Source organism: Galeopterus variegatus, unplaced genomic scaffold (genome assembly GCF_000696425.1).
Source record: "Galeopterus variegatus unplaced genomic scaffold, G_variegatus-3.0.2 Scaffold2228, whole genome shotgun sequence".
NCBI classification, from domain to species: Eukaryota; Metazoa; Chordata; class Mammalia; order Dermoptera; family Cynocephalidae; genus Galeopterus; species Galeopterus variegatus.
Genome location: NW_007728339.1, coordinates 110,051 through 131,384, shown reverse-complemented (window position 1 = coordinate 131,384; position 21,334 = coordinate 110,051). Strand labels below are relative to the sequence as shown.

General features: G+C 36.8%; 1 protein-coding gene across 3 annotated transcripts; it reads right to left on the bottom strand.

The window, feature by feature from the left end:
- Positions 1–4,873: 4,873 nt before the first annotated feature.
- ADH4 (alcohol dehydrogenase 4 (class II), pi polypeptide) lies at positions 4,874–20,641 on the bottom strand. 3 transcript variants are annotated; one of them, XM_008580973.1, is made up of 9 exons: positions 20,557–20,637; positions 19,109–19,210; positions 17,442–17,583; positions 15,937–16,024; positions 13,536–13,767; positions 11,908–12,168; positions 8,001–8,136; positions 7,369–7,507; positions 4,874–5,209 (listed from the first exon to the last, which is right to left on the bottom strand). In XM_008580973.1, exons 1-9 carry the CDS (start codon positions 20,572–20,574, stop codon positions 5,185–5,187), a joined length of 1,143 nt encoding a protein of 380 aa, XP_008579195.1. In that variant the 5' UTR covers positions 20,575–20,637; the 3' UTR covers positions 4,874–5,184. The 3 variants fall into 3 exon arrangements, with proteins under 3 accessions (XP_008579195.1, XP_008579197.1, XP_008579196.1); XM_008580974.1 differs by lacking the exon at positions 4,874–5,209 and adding an exon at positions 6,940–6,971; XM_008580975.1 differs by lacking the exon at positions 19,109–19,210 and having other exon boundaries at positions 5,124–5,209; positions 20,557–20,641.
- Positions 20,642–21,334: the final 693 nt, after the last annotated feature.

Here is a 21,334-nt window from a genome sequence, read left to right as displayed (position 1 = left end):
ATTTTCCATGTGATTCGTACTAAAAGGTCTGATTTGGAGGACATTGTCAATAATCTGGTGAACAAGATGACCTACCTTGGGGATGTCATTCCCCGGGCCATTCAAGTGCTTGCTCAGTGAACTCTTAAATGTTGTGGCCATGTAGATGAGCATGGGCCCACCAGCATAGTCCCTTACCAAAGCTGGTCTAGCTCTGCCACTGCTGAATGCCCAGACTGATAAGCAGCACCACCAACCCTGGGTACAAAACATGGTACAGAACCTCAGGGGGACTAGACAGCTGCTCTGTGACAGGTTGATTACACTGGATTCCTTATATCAAGGAGGAGGCAGACCTTAGTTCTCAATGGGATCAACACTTATTCTGCATATAGAATTGTTTTCCTGCCCTGTCATGCTGCTTCTTGTACCATCATACATGGATTTAAAAAAAAAATAGACTCAGACTCTCAGATTTAAAAAGAAAATATAACAAAGGCATACACTTTTAATTATTCCGTTATGCATGTGGGATTAAAGGAAAGTGCTAATGATTTTCTTTTAATTTTGCAGAAAAATTAATTAAAATATTGCTTAGAGATACAGAGGTGTCAATTACAACATTCTCACCAGGGCATAACTTTATCAGTATGACAATCAGAATTGCAGATTCCTCTTAGAGATTATTTTCACAGGACAGAGCAACACTTTCTAAGGCCTTTGTAGTCTTGCAGGACCTTTTGGTTCAAATAACATTTATATTAACAGAGAATGGATTTCTGTTTAACAAAGAACAGAAGACATTCTAATAACAGTTATGAATATTCGTGTGTCCATATTGCCGAGAAGAACAAATCGATATTCTTGCGAACATTCCTTATTTAATATCTTACCAAATCAGATTTTTTGAAGTAGCTTATGATGCAGAATTGTATTTCTCTTTTTATAGCTGCAAGGAGAAAGGGCATCTCTTTCATCTCTTTTTTAGACTCCTTTGTTTAATTATAAAGACTTTCAATTTTAAGGCTAGGTTCTGAAATTTTATTAGCTACATTATAAGCAGGCCTATGGAACAGAATTTTATTGGCAGAAATGGAGAAAGGGATAAAAAGTTGTTTAATAGCATTAAAATACGGAGGATAGAGTTTTTCTTCTATGTTAATAAATGCCTTGTTACTTATGATTTCCTTCCAAAAAGGCTTTGAATCTTCAGAGAAGATGAATGGTCTACCCTTGGGTTTAGAGTTATACAATAAAAGCGATCTGGTTTAACAGCATTTCAGAGAGGAAATATTTAGGGATTTTATAAAGCTCAGTATTTGTCAACAATGGGAGATAGATACAAAATAATACATAAATACAGACTGCGTTTACTGGTATATTATTCCAAATAGGTATATTACTCTGACTGTATATGGAATATTGAGTTTAAGTTATACTAAGGGGTATTTATTAGGAGTGGAGAGGATGTGGCGGTTGGGGAAGAGGCATGCCAGCCATCGTTACCCGTCAGAGGGACTGGATTTACTCCATGGTGCTCCAGAGAGCAGAACCAGGAAGGCAGGTCTTAGCTTTAGCCATAAGGAAGAAATTAGACTGTGAAGGTGTTTAACTCAAGGTTGGCGTATTTCAAAAAGTGATTTCTTTATTGAATTTGGAGTTGGAAACCATCCATCTTTCTTTACCCAACCTTTTATTTAGGAAAGTTTTAAAATTTCAAAATTTGAAAAACAGGACAACGAATAACTGTGTTCTTTACCTAGATGGACCGATTAGGATTTTTGCCACGTTTACTTTTTCTCTCTCTCCTTCTCTTTCTGTATCTGTCTCTGTCTCTCTCTCACACTTTTTGATGGACCACTTGAAAGGAAGTTGCAAACATTGTGACTTTTTCAGCGAGTGTTTCCTAAGAACAAAGACATTCTCCTACCTGTTCCCATCCCTCCTTAAGATAATGTCCAGCTTGTAAATGCTACAATTCTCATAAGCCAGTTAGAAAAATCGTGTCTGTTTTACCTGTAGCACGGGATTCACTCAATGAAGTTAAAAAAGTCTGCCCTGTCCACCTCTACCCCACAGGGTGCGTTGCTAGAAGGCCTGCGATCTGTAAGGCTCTCAAAGAATAGGAAAGTGGCTCTGCTCTTGAGAAGCTTACGGTCCTGCTGAGAAGTTTGGAGAGTAAGACGAAATAATACATAGGAAAGTACTCTTAAAATATCAACTATGGGGCCGGCCCGGTGACGCACTGCTACAGTGCACTGCTTGGGAGCGCGGTGGCGCTCCCATCGAGGGTTCGGATCCCACATACAGACTGGTTCCCGCTCACTGGCTGAGTGAGGTGCGGGCGCAGCGCCGAGGGTTGCGATTCCGTTGCCGGTCCTGGTCCGGTTTGGGCGCGACACTGAGGGTTGCCATCCGTTGCCGGACACGAAAAAAGACAAAAAGGAAAAAAAAAGAAAGAAAAATATCAACTATGATATAAATGAAAGTTGCTATTATTCTCCCTTCTGAATTCTTTTTCTCAAAGAAACTAGGATCTAGGAGGTGGAAAAATGTAAAAAACAAAACAAAACAAACAAAAAACACCAGAGGGCGCTGTAGTAGCATTTTGAAAACTGACAGGCTCTTAAAATCTTAAAACTGTATTTTTTCCCTCAGGAGAATACACTGTGATTGTATTGCCTTCTAGATTCAAGTATTGTGCACTTTATAACTGGCATTCTTAAAGATTTTTTTCCCGAAAAAATGTTTTTTCTGAAAATTTAATAATCGTTAATATCCTGAAGTTTCCTGGCTTATGTGCCTTGAACAGATTTTTAATATTTGAACCAGAGCATTGGGGTAGGGGGAGAGGTAATTCTGGAGAAATTCTTTAGAAAAAGAGAAAATATATCGTCCATCAAACCTTCAAAAGAACGTTTTTTGTTTGTTTCATTTGGAGGGGTCAAGTGCCATTCCAATTTTGTTTCAGTGGCTTGACCCCTGGTAAGTATTATAACTTGTGTTGCTTCCAGTCTTTCAAAAGTAATATTCTTTAAGTGAAGAATGAGTGTGAGAACACTCAGGAAAAGTTTGCAGACTTTTTTTTTTATGCCTTTGAAGTGTAGTTCTTAAGTGGAAGTTTTTTATATATTGCCAATTATATCACTGTTATATGATTTTTGTTGTCTCTGGAGTATCATATAAAGATTCAGTACTTATTCTTTATCTTGAGAGAAATATAATTGGGTAACTTAGACACTAATGTGTACATTTTGAAGAATTATGCTAAAATTATATTTGCTAGGAGTTTCAGCTGGGTACATGGATGAGAAAAAAAGCCTCTGCTGCTGAAGGAATGATCAAGATTAAGCCTTAAACCCCATACATCTCACTCGGTGTTTCACTGATTTTATAAATAATTCTAACAGCTTTGTTAAGAACAATCTGAATTTTTTTTTTCAAATCACAAAACCATACATAAAAATTACAAGACTGATAGAGACAGGGACACTTACTGCAACACTGACTGGAAAGAGACAGACACACAGACACTGCTGGATCAAAACTTATCATAAAAATCAATGATCATAATGACTATTCTGAGTTATTAAGATTAGATTTGGGATTCTCTATTTAGGAAAAAAGGGAAGTATAGAAAATGTTTTAGAAAGATTTCATTCAAGAGGGTGAATATAAACTATTTGGACACTTACGAAGGTAAACTTTTGTTATCAAGCAATATATATTTATTGAGCATCTCTGATAGACAGAGGGGTGGATTCCAAGATTGTTCTGCCTTCAAGGAGTTTATAAACATATATGTGAAAAACTAACAATGGAAGCAGCATGAGTTAAGATTTCGATAAAGACACTAAGCACCAAAGGAGATCAGGGAATGAAAATGGCTTTGTGGCTGCAAAGATCTAAAAAGGAAACGGATCTCAAACCGAACCTAGGATGGATTCAAGGAAGCAAAGGAGAGAAGGGAGGGGATGAAGCGAGAGAACAGAACTGATACTGGGAGTAGAGAAAGGCCGACAACCTGTGGGGTACATTGAGTCCCCGCAATGCCAACAGAGGAAGCATTTATAGGTAGATTAACTGGCTTCTATTTCTGATGAAAGAGAATCTTAAATAAGCAGAAATGTAAGTTTCTACTTTGAGATACTACCCGCCTCCTCAGCCAAAACTTCAGATATTTATCTTCTCTCAGAGCTCAACACATGGTAAACAATTTTTAGAGAAAACTGGTAGGTTTCAGAAATTATTCCAAGTTAACTTTTATCTATCTTATCCTTTTAAACTGTCTGTTATAACATCTATGAGTACAATAGATTGAAAATTACCATTTTTCTACTTTTTATATAAATCTTATATGTTAAATTTTTAACTATAAATATTTTTACTTACTACATTACTTTATGATAAGTACAGTGCTCTTTGTCACTTTTAGTTGACTTTAGAAAATAGCATTAATTAGTGCCAATTACAGATTAAACTGTAAAACATTAAACACATGTTGTGATAATTATCAAAAATGAAAGGGCAATTATTTTATAGAGATAGAAATTTGAGAGTGTAGATGTATTTTCTTCTTTTTAAAATCTTCTCTTATGTAGATTCTGATAATCCCGTTACTGTGATTATAGTTAATGATAAAGTGGGGCTAAGAGAGGAGACATTTACAGATGTTAAAAAGGAAATTATTTAGCAGCTTGATTAAAAAGAGTAGCTTGTAGCTTATTAATACACAGAAATTACATAATAGCATTTTATATATACATATATATATACACTGATTTTTTTCCAGTAAAAATCTTTTTATTGTGGAAAATTTTTGACATAGACAAAAGTGGAAATAGTATAATGAAACTCCATATATTCATCACCCAACCTAAAAATTATAAACATATGGCCAATCTAGTTTAAATATTATCTCTTCATTCACCACTCCCACCTCCCCAGAACTAGTTTTGAACAATTCCTAAACATCATATGATTCAATTCACAAACACTTCAATTATCACAGTTATTTAACATAGGAAATATTAATATATTTTATGGGTTCAAATGCTGTTATACTTATAGTTATTTTATGTTGAGACATTAACCATAAATATTTGTTCAAACTCATAGCTTTCCTTGGTTCATTGTATCAAGTAATAAATTAACCAGACAGGTTCAGATTCAATCAGACAGTATTCCAAATTGCTCCTGGCATCTTCAAAAGATCAGGATTGTTCGGATGCTGTTAATAATAACAAAACAATAATAAGTATAATTTTCATGATAAATTTAACCGAAGCCCAGAAATAATTTTTGCTTTTTCATTTCAGGATTTGGTCTAATTTTTCCTTACAGACACCCACTTTGTTAAGCCTAATTTCTTTTATCTTGTAATCTTATTCCATTCATTCATTCATTCATTCACTCATTCCACGGCATTAATGTTATATATGGTGCTACTAAACTTGGGGGAAATTGGGGACCCTCACTCAGCCCTTGGGTGAGGTCCTTGTTGCCCAGTGCTGCTGTTGAGCATACCAAAGGGGCAGTGAGGTTTTAGTCTTGGAATAGTCACTGTTCTTAGTTCTCTGACAGCTAAGGACAAAGTTGGGCACCAAAGGAGGTGGTGGTTAGTGTGTTGGGATGCTAGTTTCTGAGAACCCAGATGTTCTTATTCCTGAATAACTCCAACATGTAGAAGCAAAGTGGGTAATCAGCCTCAAGGACAGAGAATCCTTATCTCATACACTACTGCTGGAACTGTGGAATCCCTGGCTTCAGTAGGTTGCCGTGCATAAATATTTTTTTCACTCAAGAACTGGAAGGTACACCTACCAGTGAAGGGAGAAACTTTGTGTCCTTTTCTCACCATGGAGCAAGGTCACTGCACCTTGACTGGCCAGTTGGTCATTGTGTCCCATCCCCTTCCCTCCGCTTCTGTGCAGTTGATATGGGAGGAGGACTTGCCCTCTCTTGTCCTTCCTGTACCCACACAGTGAGTGCACCTGGGGAGGCTCATCCTCTGCCTTCCCGGTTGCCACCATTCCATCTGGGTGGGCAGCTAGGTGGTCTATTCAGTGGGCCAGAGAGGAAGTAAGAGGCCCCACTCAGGAGTCTACCCTTAGGCCTCCTTGGAGAGAGTATGGGAGACTTGCCCATCTGCTGATAAAACATCGCAACACTTTCCATCTGGCTCCCTCTTAGCATTCCTTATGGATGTATTCCATGACTGAGAATTGTAGGGATAAGGGGTTGTGGCAGAGGAGATCTGAGTACCAGGGTCTAAGGCCCCAAACCCTAACCCAACTTCTAACTTGCAGAATACTCCTTATGGGGCTATTGAGATTGTGCAAGATATTGCAGGGCTTATACACTAAGTTTACATGGTGTAGCTTTAAAAATGTTTATTTTTTCTTTTCTTTTTATTGAACTTCTTTTTGAAATGTTGTGGCTAACATGTTTGCCAATCTGGGAGTTCATGACAGTGGGGATATTTTCTCAGATTTCTTCCCCATGAAGTAGTCTGGGTCTTCACATCATGGACTTGTTTTCTTCTTCTGCAACATTTATTCTCTGCTTCAAACTTCAAACTTCATTTTACTTGAGACTTTCCCCGTCTCTTTTGCTATGTCTTCTTTTTTTCATTTCTTCTTTGTCCTGCATCTCTTCTAGGTAACATTGTTTCTAGGGTTTTTGACCTTTGCTTCTATTGATCAAGGCTGTGCTTGAACATTTTAACTAAAATTATTGATCTAGTCTTATCCACTCCCCAACTAGAAATCCCCCAGTTGGGACATTTCTATTAATCAGTTCCTAGAATCCATGACAAAGGAACACAATATAGCTAAAATTGTGGACCAGAAGCTGTCTTATAGGAGCACCAGGACAAAGCAAGAGAATGAGAGAGTTGGGGCATCCTTTACATATCTGATACCTGCCACGTGCTGCTCACATCCTTGTGGTTTTCACCCAACTGTGATCATGAAAAGCCTGGAGTGGGCACCCTGTGTCAAATTCCAGAACATAATGATTCCAGACTCAGGTACATTGTAGAAAAGGAATCTAACATTATATTATACTATTATACTATAAAAACCTCTTTTTCTAGGGAGTAGCCCCTACCGAGTTAACTCAGTAGTAACTGAGTTATTGTTTGTGAAAGGAAAAATATGTGTCAATTTATACCACCACTGTATGTTGTAACAATGTATAGCAGGGTGCATTATTGAAACGGAAGCTTTTCTATTTTCCAAATAGCCACTATTTAATCTTTTAAGCATATCCAGTACCACTATCCAGTGGGAAGTGTCAGAAAAGACAAACTGGTTAGTTCTAAAGATCAAATAAAAATAGAATCATCATAAAAAAAATTTTTAAACAATCATCTATTTGGTAATTTACCTTTTTCCTTGGTTCATTAGGTCAAATGCCTCATTGATTTTGTCAAAAGGCAGGGTATGGGTCACCAATGCATCCAGATCGAATTTCTTATTTTTGTAGTCAGTAACCAGCTTTGGGACAGAATCTATACTTTTCCAACCTGTAATTTGGCCATAATGCCAAATAAAGAAAGACATGGCACTTAACATAAAGATGTAGTTTAATCAGTGCTTGTTGAATGAATGAAATTATTAGGTCAGATTTGGGTTGCTTCAATAGGTTAAACTCCTCCCCTCCACCTTTAATTTTTTGTCCTTATATCTATTTTTTATAATTTCCTTCATAAGAACAATTCAAGACTATTTTCTGGGCTAGATAAGGAATTATCTCAATTAGGTCAAAGTTTACCTTTTGTTCATCTACGCTGGTTCATTTCAATGCAAATGCAATTTCAACTTGCAAATTTATTTATCTTTCTATATAAACTGTTTACTTTCAAGTAATTAATAGAATAGTTTTTCTGTAGTGTTTAGATATGTTATAGGCTCTCACTTAAACAAATTATTTTCCTTTCCTTTCAATAATCTTCACTCTAAGAATTTCAGTACTACTATGAAGAAAATTAAAAACTATGAAGAAAAAAAAAAACTGACCACCAAAGTATGATCCATTTATAGTACGGCCCATTATTAGCGTCTCTGGAGAAATATTCAATCCGTTGTCACCAGGGGCCACTCCAATGAAAGTACATGATCCCCAACCTACTGTTGTGCAGTCCAGGGTTGCTTTCTGGAAAGTCAAACACAAGGCTGAGTAGGTAGAAAAGAAGAACATGAACTCCAGTGTGGGTATGTACAATGCTTTAGGGAAAATTTATCTAATTCTGCACATAAAATAATGGGATTCAAGCTACTTAGGTCATAGTGTCATTGTAGTTTGAGCCTCGAGGCTCCAGTATTCCGTTATAAATAGAATGTTCGATACAATTTTGAGCTTTATGAAAAAAGATTTGGAAAAAAACCAGAATATATTATTTTATTCTGTATAATACCATAGTTAGGCTGAATCTAGAATGTATATCATTGTATGTCAAGAGAAGCACACATGCATGGAGTTAGGAAAGATCCATAAAAGATATTATAAACTTTAACCAACAGGTTTTTGATGATCTACCATGGGCATATACTAAAATACTTGCAAGGTAAATAGGCTGAATTACAATATTTGTGAAAAAAATTTGAGCTGTGGGAAATGGAGGAAGGAATGTGGCACATTGCAGGCTGCAGGTGCCAAAGTCAATCCAAAATCAGGGCCTGAAGCTTTGACCATGGGGGAACTCTGTAGGATAAGGAGCCATTAATGCATGCATTTTCAGTAATAGCTACTGTTTATTGAGTGCTTGTTACTGGCCAAATAACATTTAAGTAGTTTACATATATTATAAGGAAACCGTTCTAAGAATGACTGAGGAATAACAGCCTGTTGCTCTCATCATAGCTCTTCCTAAGTCTCCCTTCTCTGCTGGGGAATGCACCAGTCAGGTAAGAACCAAAAAGAAGAACCAGCACAAAGCCTACTTCTGGGAGCATGAAGTACTGCATTTTATTCTTATACCTTCCCCAGGGGAGGGTTTAGGAGCCAGGCTAAGTGACATTGTAAATACTTCACAACTATTTCATAGCTCTCACTAATGAAATAAGAATGCATAGGCAGATAGTTCAGTTGATAAATTCTTTGGTTGTTTCATTAAAACAAAAACAAAACAACCCCCTGCAAAACTCTGCTTAGTATCTTTGAGCAAATATGTATTAGGTGATTATTCTCTGATTCACTGGAACGTAAGGCTGGACACTCTAACAAGCTACCTTTTCCATGCACTGCCAATAGGTTGCAACTGGCTCTTTACCCCACTTTTTGGAGTAGAATGGACAGGGCTGGCTTCATGGACATGCAACCAATGTAGCAACTCAGGGCCCCACGCTCAGAAGGGCCCTGCGGATTATGTAGCCTGTCCTAAGAAAAGAAATCTGAATAATACAAAATTCTAGTGTTCAGGAAAAAAAGATGCACTTTTTCATTTTGCAATGTGTTTTTCTTTCTTTCTTTTTTAAATATAGAAAATTTCAAATATGTCATTTGGACCTAATCTTGCATCCCATTTATTGAGATCTGACACACAGAACTGGATTGTTTGTAGGTTGCTAACCACTCTCTGCTTTATTTTAAGATAGGAGTGGATACCTCTCAGCTGTTAGGAAACACCTTTTCTATTCCCTCCTCTAAATCTGCCTTTTCTGTTTTTTTTTTTTTGGGGGGGGGGCTCACTTCTCATAAGGCACAATTCTTTTAAAATATTTATTTCTGACTTCTGGTCAAGAGGGTGGAATAGACGGTCCCTAGTGTCATTCTCTCCCACAAATCAATCAATTTAAAACTATTGAAAAGCAACAAACTGCCAAGTTGGGGCCACTAGAGCTCAGGAGAAGAGGAGGAGAGACCTACGGAGTTCATGAAGTTGCTGGAATGAGGGGGGTGCCACAGTCCTCAGTCATGCCCCCCCTTTCCTCCTCTTCCCACCCTCTTTTCTTTCCTCTTCCCTTTGCCCCCCCCCACCCCGCCCAGTTGCTCTGCAACAACATCTTAGAATGAGGCATGGATTTGGATGAAGCTGAACCCAGCTGCAACTAGGCAAGCTGCCTCCACTGGCGTCCTGAGTTATGGAGCTGGTGGAAGCTGAACCCAGCCACAACCAGGTCAAGAGCACACCAAAAACACCATTTTCAAGCAGGTAACCCACCATAGCCACTGCAATTGCCATGGCTGCCACAAAAGTGGCTAGTCTCTATAGCAGCAGTCACAGCCACTGTGCTGATGGCATGCCAGACTCTCAACTGCACCAACACAAGGAGAGGCACCAGCGGAGACCAAAAACAAAAAAGATGTCATTTCTCTCCACAAAGCACTCCAGGGTAATAGAAGAAACATCTGATTTATGGTAATAGGGGAGGACTTGATCACACCTGTCTCAGTACTGGACAGATCATCTAGGCAACAAACCAGCAAAGGAAGATTTAACCTGTGAGATGGAGAGAACAAATCTATGGTTATTAGAGGGGGGAGGGGGAAAGATAGAGGGGAAAGGGGAGGGGGGATTGGATAAGGGGCATAAAGAATAAGTATGATTTGCAACAATGAATATGCTAATAAAAATAAGTTGACATTTCTCTAATAACTAGTAATCTTGAGCATCTTTTCATGTGCTTGTTGGCCATTTTTAAAAATTGAATTGTTTGTACTGTTACTATTAGGTTGTAGGAGTTTTTATATATCATAAGTCCTTTTTTTGGAATATATATATTGTAAATATTTGCTCCCAGTATGTGGCTTGCCTTGCCAGCTTCTTAACAATGGATTAACCAATTTTTTTTTTAGTACCCATTTTATTTTTTCTATTGCCTTCTTAGCTGTACTTCTTTTTATTAATATTTAGTAGTTGCTCTAGGCCTAAAACTTATCAAGATCTGTTTGGAATCAATGTGCTCCCAGTATGTGGCTTGCCTTGCCAGCTTCTTAACAATGGATTAACCAATTTTTTTTTTTAGTACCCATTTTATTTTTTCTATTGCCTTCTTAGCTGTACTTCTTTTTATTAATATTTAGTAGTTGCTCTAGGCCTAAAACTTATGAAGATCTGTTTGGAATCAATATTATACAACTTCACACTTCATTTCCTAGTTAACACTTATATGACCTTATAATAGTAAATTCTATTTTCCACCCCACCCATCCTTTGTGCCATTTTTGTGGTATAAGATTATAAAATATTATAATATAAATATAAACATATTAACATTAAAAATAAAACTAAATAAATATAAAGATATACATATACATTGATGTTTATTAATTTTAATAAAGATTTATTATACAGTATTATATAAAATATACACCATATTAACAAATATTAAATATTAATAACAGTAACATATGTATATAATACATAAAATAGTTAAGCAGACAGGTACTAATTCTATTCATTTATGCATTGCAATTAATTAATTTCTTTATATCTTTTGCTAAAGAGTGCTTCAAGTTAGCTAATGCATTCCACATTTTATCTGACTTAATAGTCAAAAGGAACTTCAGCTAATTAAAATGAAGAAACCTCAAAAACTGTCTTTTAGAAAGAGGCAACTGAAATTACTGTGGAAAACGAAATTAGAAAACACTACTTCCAGTCTAATAATACTGAGCTTCTTAAAAGGATCTCAAAAGAAAAATCAATACCAATAAATAATCTGCAAATAATGCTGGTATGGCTGCTTATCTTATCACACGAGAAGAGTGAACCACAAAGATAGTATTGGCAATTGAGGGGACTATCAGTAGGCATTGAAGGAAATGCAGTACAGCTGAGGGCGGGGGAAATGATTTGTAGCGGACAGTTCTATTTCCCTGTCACCACTTTTGAAAACTGTAATGAATGTGACCTACTCTTCCCTATTATTTGATGGTCAAAGAATAAATTGAAGATAAGATCCAAGGAAAAAATATACATACCATGGTTTCAGGTCCGCCTGCACAGTCAAGGGCAAAATCCACACCTCCATTGGTCAATTCAATGATGACCTCCTGGATGGGTTTATCTAAGTCTCTAGGATTGAGGCAGTCAGTGGCTCCCAGGGCTTTGGCCTTTGTAAATTTCTCACTGTTGATGTCAATAGCTATGATTCTGGAAGCTCCTGCTATCTTACAACCCATCACAGCAGAAAGACCTACACCTCCGAGTCCAAAAATAGCACAAGTAGAACCGGGGGTGACCTGCAGGTAGGAAAATTTTAAAGTAACTTTTAAGGCAGCTGGTTCCATTATTTTTTTTCTTTTAAGGGGGAGGGTTAAGTGGGGGCATGAACATGTAAATGAAAGACTGCATGTTATAAAACTATATGATATAGCCAATAAAGAAAATCTGCCAATGTGAAAACAGACGTGTTACTACCTAAATTTGGAGAATCATTTGAGGACCATTAAGATTATCAGCTCAGAAGAAACAAATCCAAGCGAAAATAATTCTCTTGTTTTAATTTTCCTTCAGTGTTAGAACAAAATTTGAAAGTCCACATATTCTATGGGGTTTATTGTTTTCCTTTTAAAATTGGATCACAAATAATTTGACCTCTATATTTCTAATAGAACTTATTAGGTCGTATTAATGTTACAGTTAATTTTGAATGACCACTAATAATTCACTAAATGTATATTAACTCATTTGATCACTCCAAATCATCAATTCGTTTAAATGGAATGAAATCCAAACTTCTTTGCATAGCATTGAAGGATTTTTTATTATCTGACCTCTGTTTACCTTCCAACTTCATCTCTATGATATTCCCAGTACAACAGCCACAAAATAATTGTTATGCTTTCCTCTCCCTTAGTTCATGCTCTTCTCTAAGCTGTATGAAGAGGTGTACTTTTTGCTGTATTTTCTATAACGAAAATATAACCTATACTTCTAGGCCTGACTTAAAGAACATTCTCTCCATGAGACTTTTCTTGATTATTCAATCAGAAATCAGTGGCTATCTTTTTGCTTTTTCTACATCACATAATTTATAATCTGCCTTGACTGTGTGTGTGTTTCTTTAAAAGGCTAAATTGAAGGCAGAGACTTTTATCTTCTACATTGTTGTCAAGGATTCTTCTGAATGCTGAGTCTTTAACAAATGTTTGTTACATTGTATAAATGGAAACAATACACAAGATAGTAAGGAAAGATGCTATAACTGGATTATGTGTTATAGTGGTGGAAAAATACTACACAGACAGGTGCCTTTTGATTGGGTCAATTGTTCCAGAATGCGCATTCATATTTAGGGGACATATTTAAGCAGCCTGTATTTAAATCAGGGATGGTCTATAATATACCTTGCTAATATAGTACATAACGTGCACTGGGTGCCAGCTAGATGCTGGCTACTGGGAAAGATGTACATATGGAATATGATTTAATTATCTCCATAAGTATTTGTAGTAGCTATTATTCTAGAGAGGTTTTAATAACTTGAAAAATCACAGAGGTAATAAATGACATAGCCAGAGTTTGAAGAGAATTAACTCCAGTTTGTTTACATCATATTGCCTCCTAGTAACACCTGTTTTTTACAACCTGGCGTTTAACCATTTACCTTGGCAGTGTTGATTGCAGCGCCATAGCCAGTTGAAAACCCACATCCAATCAAACAAACTCTCTCTAAATTTGCATCATCATCTATTTTGGCAAGATTAATATCTGACACCACAGTGTACTGAGAGAATGTACTGATTCCCATGAAATGGTAAATTGGTTTTCCTTTGCAGGTAAATCTGCTGGTTTTGTCTTCCATTAGTTCTTGATCAGCAATAGGATGTTTAACTTGACTAAAAAATTAAAAACAAACAAAAAAGATACAAATAATGAAAAAGTAATGGGACCCTGGTCACTTTTCCACAAAATATCATATATTTTGGGTATTATATGTTTGTTATGACAATTTTATAAAATGGAAAAACTGAGAATAACTTGAGACTTTTGACATTAATATATAGTCTGTTAGAACTATTTTAAAAATAATAACTACAAACTTTTGTTGAATGTTTTTCATGTGCCAGAAACTCTTTAGAGGGATTTACATTTGTTAACTCAAACATTTTTTATTATGGAAAGCTCAAACATATGAAAGTAGAAAGAATAGCATGATGGACTTACACGTGTCTATGTCCCAGCCCCAGTAACTACCAACTCAACGGCCAGTCTATTTTCATCTATTATCCCTCCCAGACATCATTATTTCATCTGTAAATATTTCAGTATGTATCTCTAAAAGATTCTTTTTGTTCCACATAGTATATTTGATTGATATATTTCTTAAGTCTCTTAATTTATAGATTCCTTCCTCCCCCCTTTTATTCATTGTAATTTATTTGTTGAAGAAACTGTCATTTAGACCTATAGAGTTTTAGTCATTTAGTCCTATAGAGTTTTTCTCATTCTGGGTTTTGCTAATTACATTCCTTTAGCATATTTTAACATATTTCTCCATCCCTGTATTTCATCTTGTTTTGATCTAAACATTTGATCTGATTCTGGTTTTATATTTTTTGTTGGAAAACTTCATAGGTGGTGGTGTGTATTTCATCTGGAGGGACATACAACTGATTATCTCTCTTTTGTGATATTAGAAAGAATTTACGGTCATTGTTTAAATCTATTATTTCTTTACAGGTTTGTAAAAGAGTGTATTAATTCTTTGAATATCTACAACAATCCTATGAAGCAGGCATTATTATTATTGCCATTTTATAGATGAGGAAATGAAGGCACAATAATAGATCTAAGTGTCATACAGTTTAGTTTCTTAAATAAGTAGTTTCAATTAGCATTAAGAACAAAAGGATCTTTCTGTAGTCTTAGTAAACACAGATGATTAAGATTTTAGACACTGGAGCCATACTGCCTAGGTTAAAATCCTGGCTCCAAGACAAATCTATGTTGCCTTGGAGTAAATTACTCTACTGTGCCCCATTGCATCCTTCTCTAATCCCTGTACAAGCAGCTACTATTCTGAATTTGGCATTTATCATTCCAGTAATGTATTTTTACTTTTCGAACATACACAAAAACGTATGCTTTTAAATATGACACCTTACTAAATATATCCTTCATACTTGCTTCTTTTCGTTAACGTTATGTGTGTGAGATTATTCTGTGTTGATACATGTAGTTCAAGTTTAGCCATTTTCATTGTTGTATAGCATTCCATTGTGTTACTACACAACTATTTATTAATCCATTTTCTTATTGATGGACATTTGTGCTTTTCAGTTGCTTGATACTATAAACAATGTTGCAATAAACATTCTAGCATGTATCTCTTTGTGTGCATTTGCATCAGTGTCTTGTACATACCTAGCAGTGGAATTGGTGGATGGAAGGTTTGTACCTCTTCAACTCCATTTAGGTATTACCAATGTGCTTCCCAAAATATTTGTACCAATTTGTACTCTTACTAACAGTATAGAGAGCTTACCTGAATTTTTTTTTTTTTTCCCTTTTTGTCTTTTTTTGTGACTGGTAACGGGATCGCAACCCTCGGTGTCGTGCCCGCACTGCGACCGACAATGGGATCGCTACCCTCGTTTTTGTCTTTTTTCGTGACTGGTAACGGGATCGCAACCCTCGGTGTCGTGCCCGCACTGCGACCGACAATGGGATCGCTACCCTCAGTGTTGCGCCCGCACCGCGCTCAGCCAGTGAGCGGACCGGTCTCTATATGGGTTCCGAACCCTCGGCGGGAGCACCGCCGCACTCCCAAGCGCCGCACTCTACCGAGCGTGCCTCCGGGCTGGCCCAAATAATTGGAATCAGACCAAATATACAGCTTTTTTTTTTTTTTTTTTTTTTTTTTTGAGACCAGCCGCACGGCGCTCAGCCAGTGAGTGCTGTGAGTGCACCGGCCATCCCTATATAGGATCTGAACCCTCAGCGCGAGCGCTGCTGTGCTCCCAGTGCTGCACTCTCCCGAGTGCGCCACGGGCTCAGCCCCTTACCTGAGTTTTTCACAAATATTTGTAAGTGGACTCAGGCAGAACTTGCATTTTCTACATTGAGGTGTGTAGAGTGGAATTACTTTGTCACCTAGAAAGAAAGGTCTTATGTTGAATGGTGTCTAAGATGTTACTTACAAATCAGTGGAAAACATCATTCTTTATACATATTATATTCAGCAGAAAGCATAGGTGGCTACAATATTTCATTACCTTACAAGATTGCAGATCCCCCCAAGAATTGCATATACTCGTATTGTCTCTTTTTGTTTGTTTGTTTTAATTACTCCACTGGACAGTCAAGCAACAAATACTGATTTCATTAGGTGCACAGTCCTGTCTGAAATTCTGCTGTTATTGCAACTCTTTGCATCATGACTATTATTACATTTAAAATGTATGGAACATTATATAGAACAGAAGAGGTGAACAAGGAGAGGTGAACAATAATAGGCTAGATACAGAGAATAAACTTTATATCATTGCCATATTTCACCATTTAGATTGACTCTCAAATTCCACATTTTCTCATTTTTTTACTCGAGTCCAATTTAGTAATGGCTCTGTTCTTTGAGGACCAATGTTCAATGACGATAATTCACATTTGTTCAACATTCAGTATGTGCCAGGAACCATTCTAACTATTTGTGTATTATCTCACTTAATACTCAGAACAACCCTCTAAGATGAACATTATTATTATCCACACTTTAGAAAATGAAACCTGAGTTGAACCACAGAAAAGCCGCATAATTGGCCAAGGTCACATAGCCAGTAAATGAGGGGCAGAGCTGGAACTAAAAAAATTTCATTGGCTAGACTCCCTCATGGATGCAAAACTTTTGGGACCAATTTGTTTCTAGGATCTTTTTTGGAATGGAAAGATACTAATACACTCTAAGTTTGGAGCATTCTCATTAAGGAAGGAAAGAGTGATATGGTTCATCCTGCCTGACAAATGTGGATTATACAGCCCATATTCCAGTACTGGTGGATCTGTTGTAAAATGTGATGTTAATAATTTCAGCTACTGGTGTGCTTCATTTAGGTATTGTTTTTATCTTACAAACTTCCAAAAAGACTCTCAAGCTAACATTGGCATATGTATAATATTTCTCACTTAAACTACCTATAAGTCCTCATTCTTTATATAATATTAAAATAGTTTTCTGCTTTAATATACATGAAATTGTTATAAAGTGTCATTAGTGCACCATGGAAGCTTCAGTTTAAGCTAACATTGTAACTGTGCTTCATAGGACAATTTCTCAGTGCTATGTGTAAATAAAGTGACCATATTTCCCAGATTTTATTAGACAGTTCTGATTTCAAATGTTCTGTCTCATTGTTAGACTGTAATGAATTTTGTGTCGCAGTTTTGCTTCGGAAAAGATAGTCCCCCTATGTAAATAGAGACCAATTACAGCATGTAAAGCTCAGACTGTATTAGGAATTATTCCCCAAATATCCCGACATTTATATTTCATTGGAATCAGAAAATAAAATACCTGGTTTGACATTGGTCACTCCTGGCCCAATACTTTCCACAATTCCTGCACCCTCATGGCCAGGGATCACTGGGAAAAAAGCCTCCTTAAATTTAGGATTGATAACGTGGGCATCAGTGTGGCACAAGGCAGTGGCAATGATCTACAAAGAAATCACAGACTTGAGGTGTGTATCTGCAATTATGTTATTGGGCTGGATATTACATGTAATTTTAGGCCTGACATCATCGTGAAACTTTACTTCTCTCGTAGAACTCAATTAAAAAATTCCATTTTGAAAAAAGAGAACAAATAAAAACATACTAGGATAGATTCTTTTTCTTTTATAAGGCACCTTTGTTTTCTTTCATTGTTGTCAAAGAAATAATAAAAAGAGATAGGACTGGCAATTATTGTCTCCAGGAGAAGAAAAATCAAAGGTAATAGGGAAGAGGTAAAGTCTCCTAGGCAGAGGGGATGGAGGGTACACAGGTTTCTGGGGCTTATTCAAATTTTGTTGATACTACATGGAATTAAGGTGAGGGAATATACCTTTTATAGTTAAAACGGAGATACCAAATATAGGATTGTCTACATTAATTACCAATGTATCCCTGTATTCTTCAAGATTTTGTTCATGAGAATGTCCCATTCATTCTTGTGTACAAACTCTTAGTGGGGTGTTTCAGAGGAAAAACATGAGCCTGGCCAGCTCTGAGAAAGATGGAGAAATTGCCAAACTTGCCATCTGTGATACTGCTTTACCTGATGCAGTCTCTTCTCCCTGCTAATCCATCCTGTTCCTTCCTCTGGGCACCCAGGACCCTTGTGCTGCCCAGGGCAGTGTTGGGCTGGGTCACAGAACCTTCAAACCTGGCCTGTACAGAATGGGTCACAGACCCCTCATATGCAGGTCATGAGCTAGGTAATTGGAAAGATCCTTGGAGCTGTTGGCAAGGTTAACATGCTTTATTTGGACATGAGCTCAGCCCCCAGCCTCCTCAGCAGCAGCAGCAGCCTCCAGCGGCCCCCAGGTAGCCTCCCAGGGGCATCCCAGGGGGGCATTGTGGATCAGAGCTGTGTTTGACCTTTATAGTTAAGTCAGACAACCCAGAGACACCTGGGTGGGAGTCAGATAACCAAACACTTGGGCACACATGTGCAATTACATAAGACAATAGCCAAGGAACACCTGGGTGCATGTGCGCAGTTAACATAGTAACATCAAACAGGTTAGGTCATGCTTGACAACGTTCTGAACAGCTGAGGGAGCCTGACCATTTTTCATTTTCCTTACAGGCAGCCTGTCAGTTTTTCTCTCTGCTTTATTTTGGACCAAATTCTCTGTTTCCCCTTTAATAACACTTTCCAGTGACTGCAATTGGAAAACAAAAAGAAAACCTAACTAACTCTAATCCAAAGTGAATTCCTTTGTCTGATTCTTAGGGTAAATGATTAATGTTAAGATAATTCAATTAAATTTTAAGCCCATTACCAAAATTTACTCAAGTGATTAATAATTTATCCCTCCTGGGGATAGTGCCTGTTTTTATTTGAGCCTAAAAATACAACTCTCCCATAATGGAAACTCCAAGCCTCTTAGTCATACCACATAGGATTGATCTGATAGATGCCAAGTCTGCACTTAGGGGCCTGCCTGTCCTCACCCAGGGACAGTCCCTACTCACCCGAATGCGAATTTCGTGAGCCTTGGGGGGAGCTACCTCTACCTCTTCAATGCAGAGGGGCTTGCCTGCTTCCCAGGCAACAGCTGCTTTGCATTTAATAATCTGAAAGAGAGAGAAAAAGAGAAAGGAAGGAAGGAAGAAAGATGTTGACAAAGGGAGGGAGGGAGGGTGAAAGAATGAGGACATCGTGGGGAAAAATTAGAGTATATTGATACCATAATTTATGACAAAGAGTTAAGGAGTTTGTGGCTGGATTTTATATACAATTACATTATTTTAAAGACAAGTGGTCTTAACTGAAAATAAGAAGTTAAATTCTACATTACAGTCATTACACTTTTTCTTTTTGGAGAAGAACAGGTATGTTAAAGTTTACCTTAATATAATGCCTTGTTTTTTTTCCTGCATAACAGAGAGGATATATGTATATGGTTTGGGCAGGGTCGATGGCCAATAAATATTGGTTGACTGAACCATCTGTAATCAGCTCTGAATTATCGGAGTCCTTAGAGCTGTAACATCCAGGTATGTTTTACATCTCGCTACTCAAAGTGTGGTCCTCAGACCAGCAGTTATTCATATTACCTGGGAACTTGTTAGACGTGAAAGCTCTGCCCCAAATCCACTAAATCAAAATCTGCATTTGAACAAAATCCCCAGGTGATTTATTAAAAGTGTGGGAAGTGAGACTTACATGACTGCTAAATTTATCAGCAGATTACAAATTAAAAAAAAATTTGGTCTCTTTGCAAAAATTTGGGTAAAAATGGAAAAATTTAAGCATTTAGAATTTTATAATCCCTGGATTATTTTCTAGCCTTGTTATATTTTTAATTTCAAATATAGGCAACATTGAAAGAAAGTAGAAAGAAACAAACCTATAATTCTCCATTTTAACACTACTATTTTTACATTTGGTATCATTTTCCCAGTCTTGGATCACACGAATACATATTTTTCTATAGTTGTTATGGAATTTTGAATTATGTTTTTAAACATCTTATTACAAATAAACATATTACCTTTATCACCTACTTTATGCTTTTGATGTAAATCCTTTGAATATCCCCAAATGGGATCATATTGTGTGCAGTCTTTTGTAATCTACTTTTTTCTACTTATTAATATACTATGAATATTTTCCATATTCTTCTCCAACATTATTTCTAACAAATGCATCTTCTATTTTATGGTTATGGAATAGTTACTTAAATCTCTCTTTTTGTCTATTTAAATAATATTTAATTGAACACCCTTGTATTAAACATTTTGGCAAATTCACTGTTATTTCCTTAGAATAAATTCTTAGCATACGGGCCAGTCATATCTTTTTCATCAATTTTAAGTTGCTGTTTTCTGACAGTAACCCCTGAAGGAAGCTTCTTTCAGGAAATGTACAAAGACACAATAAAGCACAAACTGAGCAGAGATTCAGCTTATTTGCTTACTTTGCCCTTGGTGCCCATTTTTCTCAGGGAAACTTGCGTTGGAAGTTTCTTCCTAATTTAGGACGACTGCCACTTCTGCCAGGTGCTCCACGTCCTTTAATGAGCTGTCTTTGAATAAATATCGTTCCAGCTGTTTCTTTCTCCAATCACTTTCTCTCCTTTTTTGTTGCTGTCATCCACAGCTCTGCCCACCTCTGCCCACGTCATTTGTGCCTTCGTATTTCAACTCCACCCCTATTGCTCCCAGCCAGCTTCAAGATTTTTTAAATTCTTTTTTCTTTTATTGCAAAACATAAAACAATAGAGAAAAGTGAATTAACAAATAATTATAAAAAGGCATTTTGAAATCCTGATACCACTAACATCCCTAAGTAGAAATCTTTCTTTTTGTCCCCCCCACCCCCTTTTTTTTCTTGTTTTCTATTATGGAGTTAGTTTCATTTGTGCTTGAGATGTAGTTTATAAATGGATTTCTTTGGATTGAACTTGGGGCTCAGAAACCAATCCTAGGAAATCAAGTTAGAATCCCAGTATGGGAATGGCATCCAATGGGGACACCTGTGAGAAGTCTAGGAAAATCAACAAGGGTCACTGTAAAGCAGAAATGTCTTACCTTTGAGATCACCTAACCCACTTTTTATAGATTTTTACAGAGATTTTATTTTTTATTAAATTTTTTGTTTTGTTTTATTAGCATATTCATTGTTACAAATCATACTTATTCTTTATGCCCCTTATCCAATCTCTCCCCTTCCCCCTCCCCTCCTCCTCCACCCCT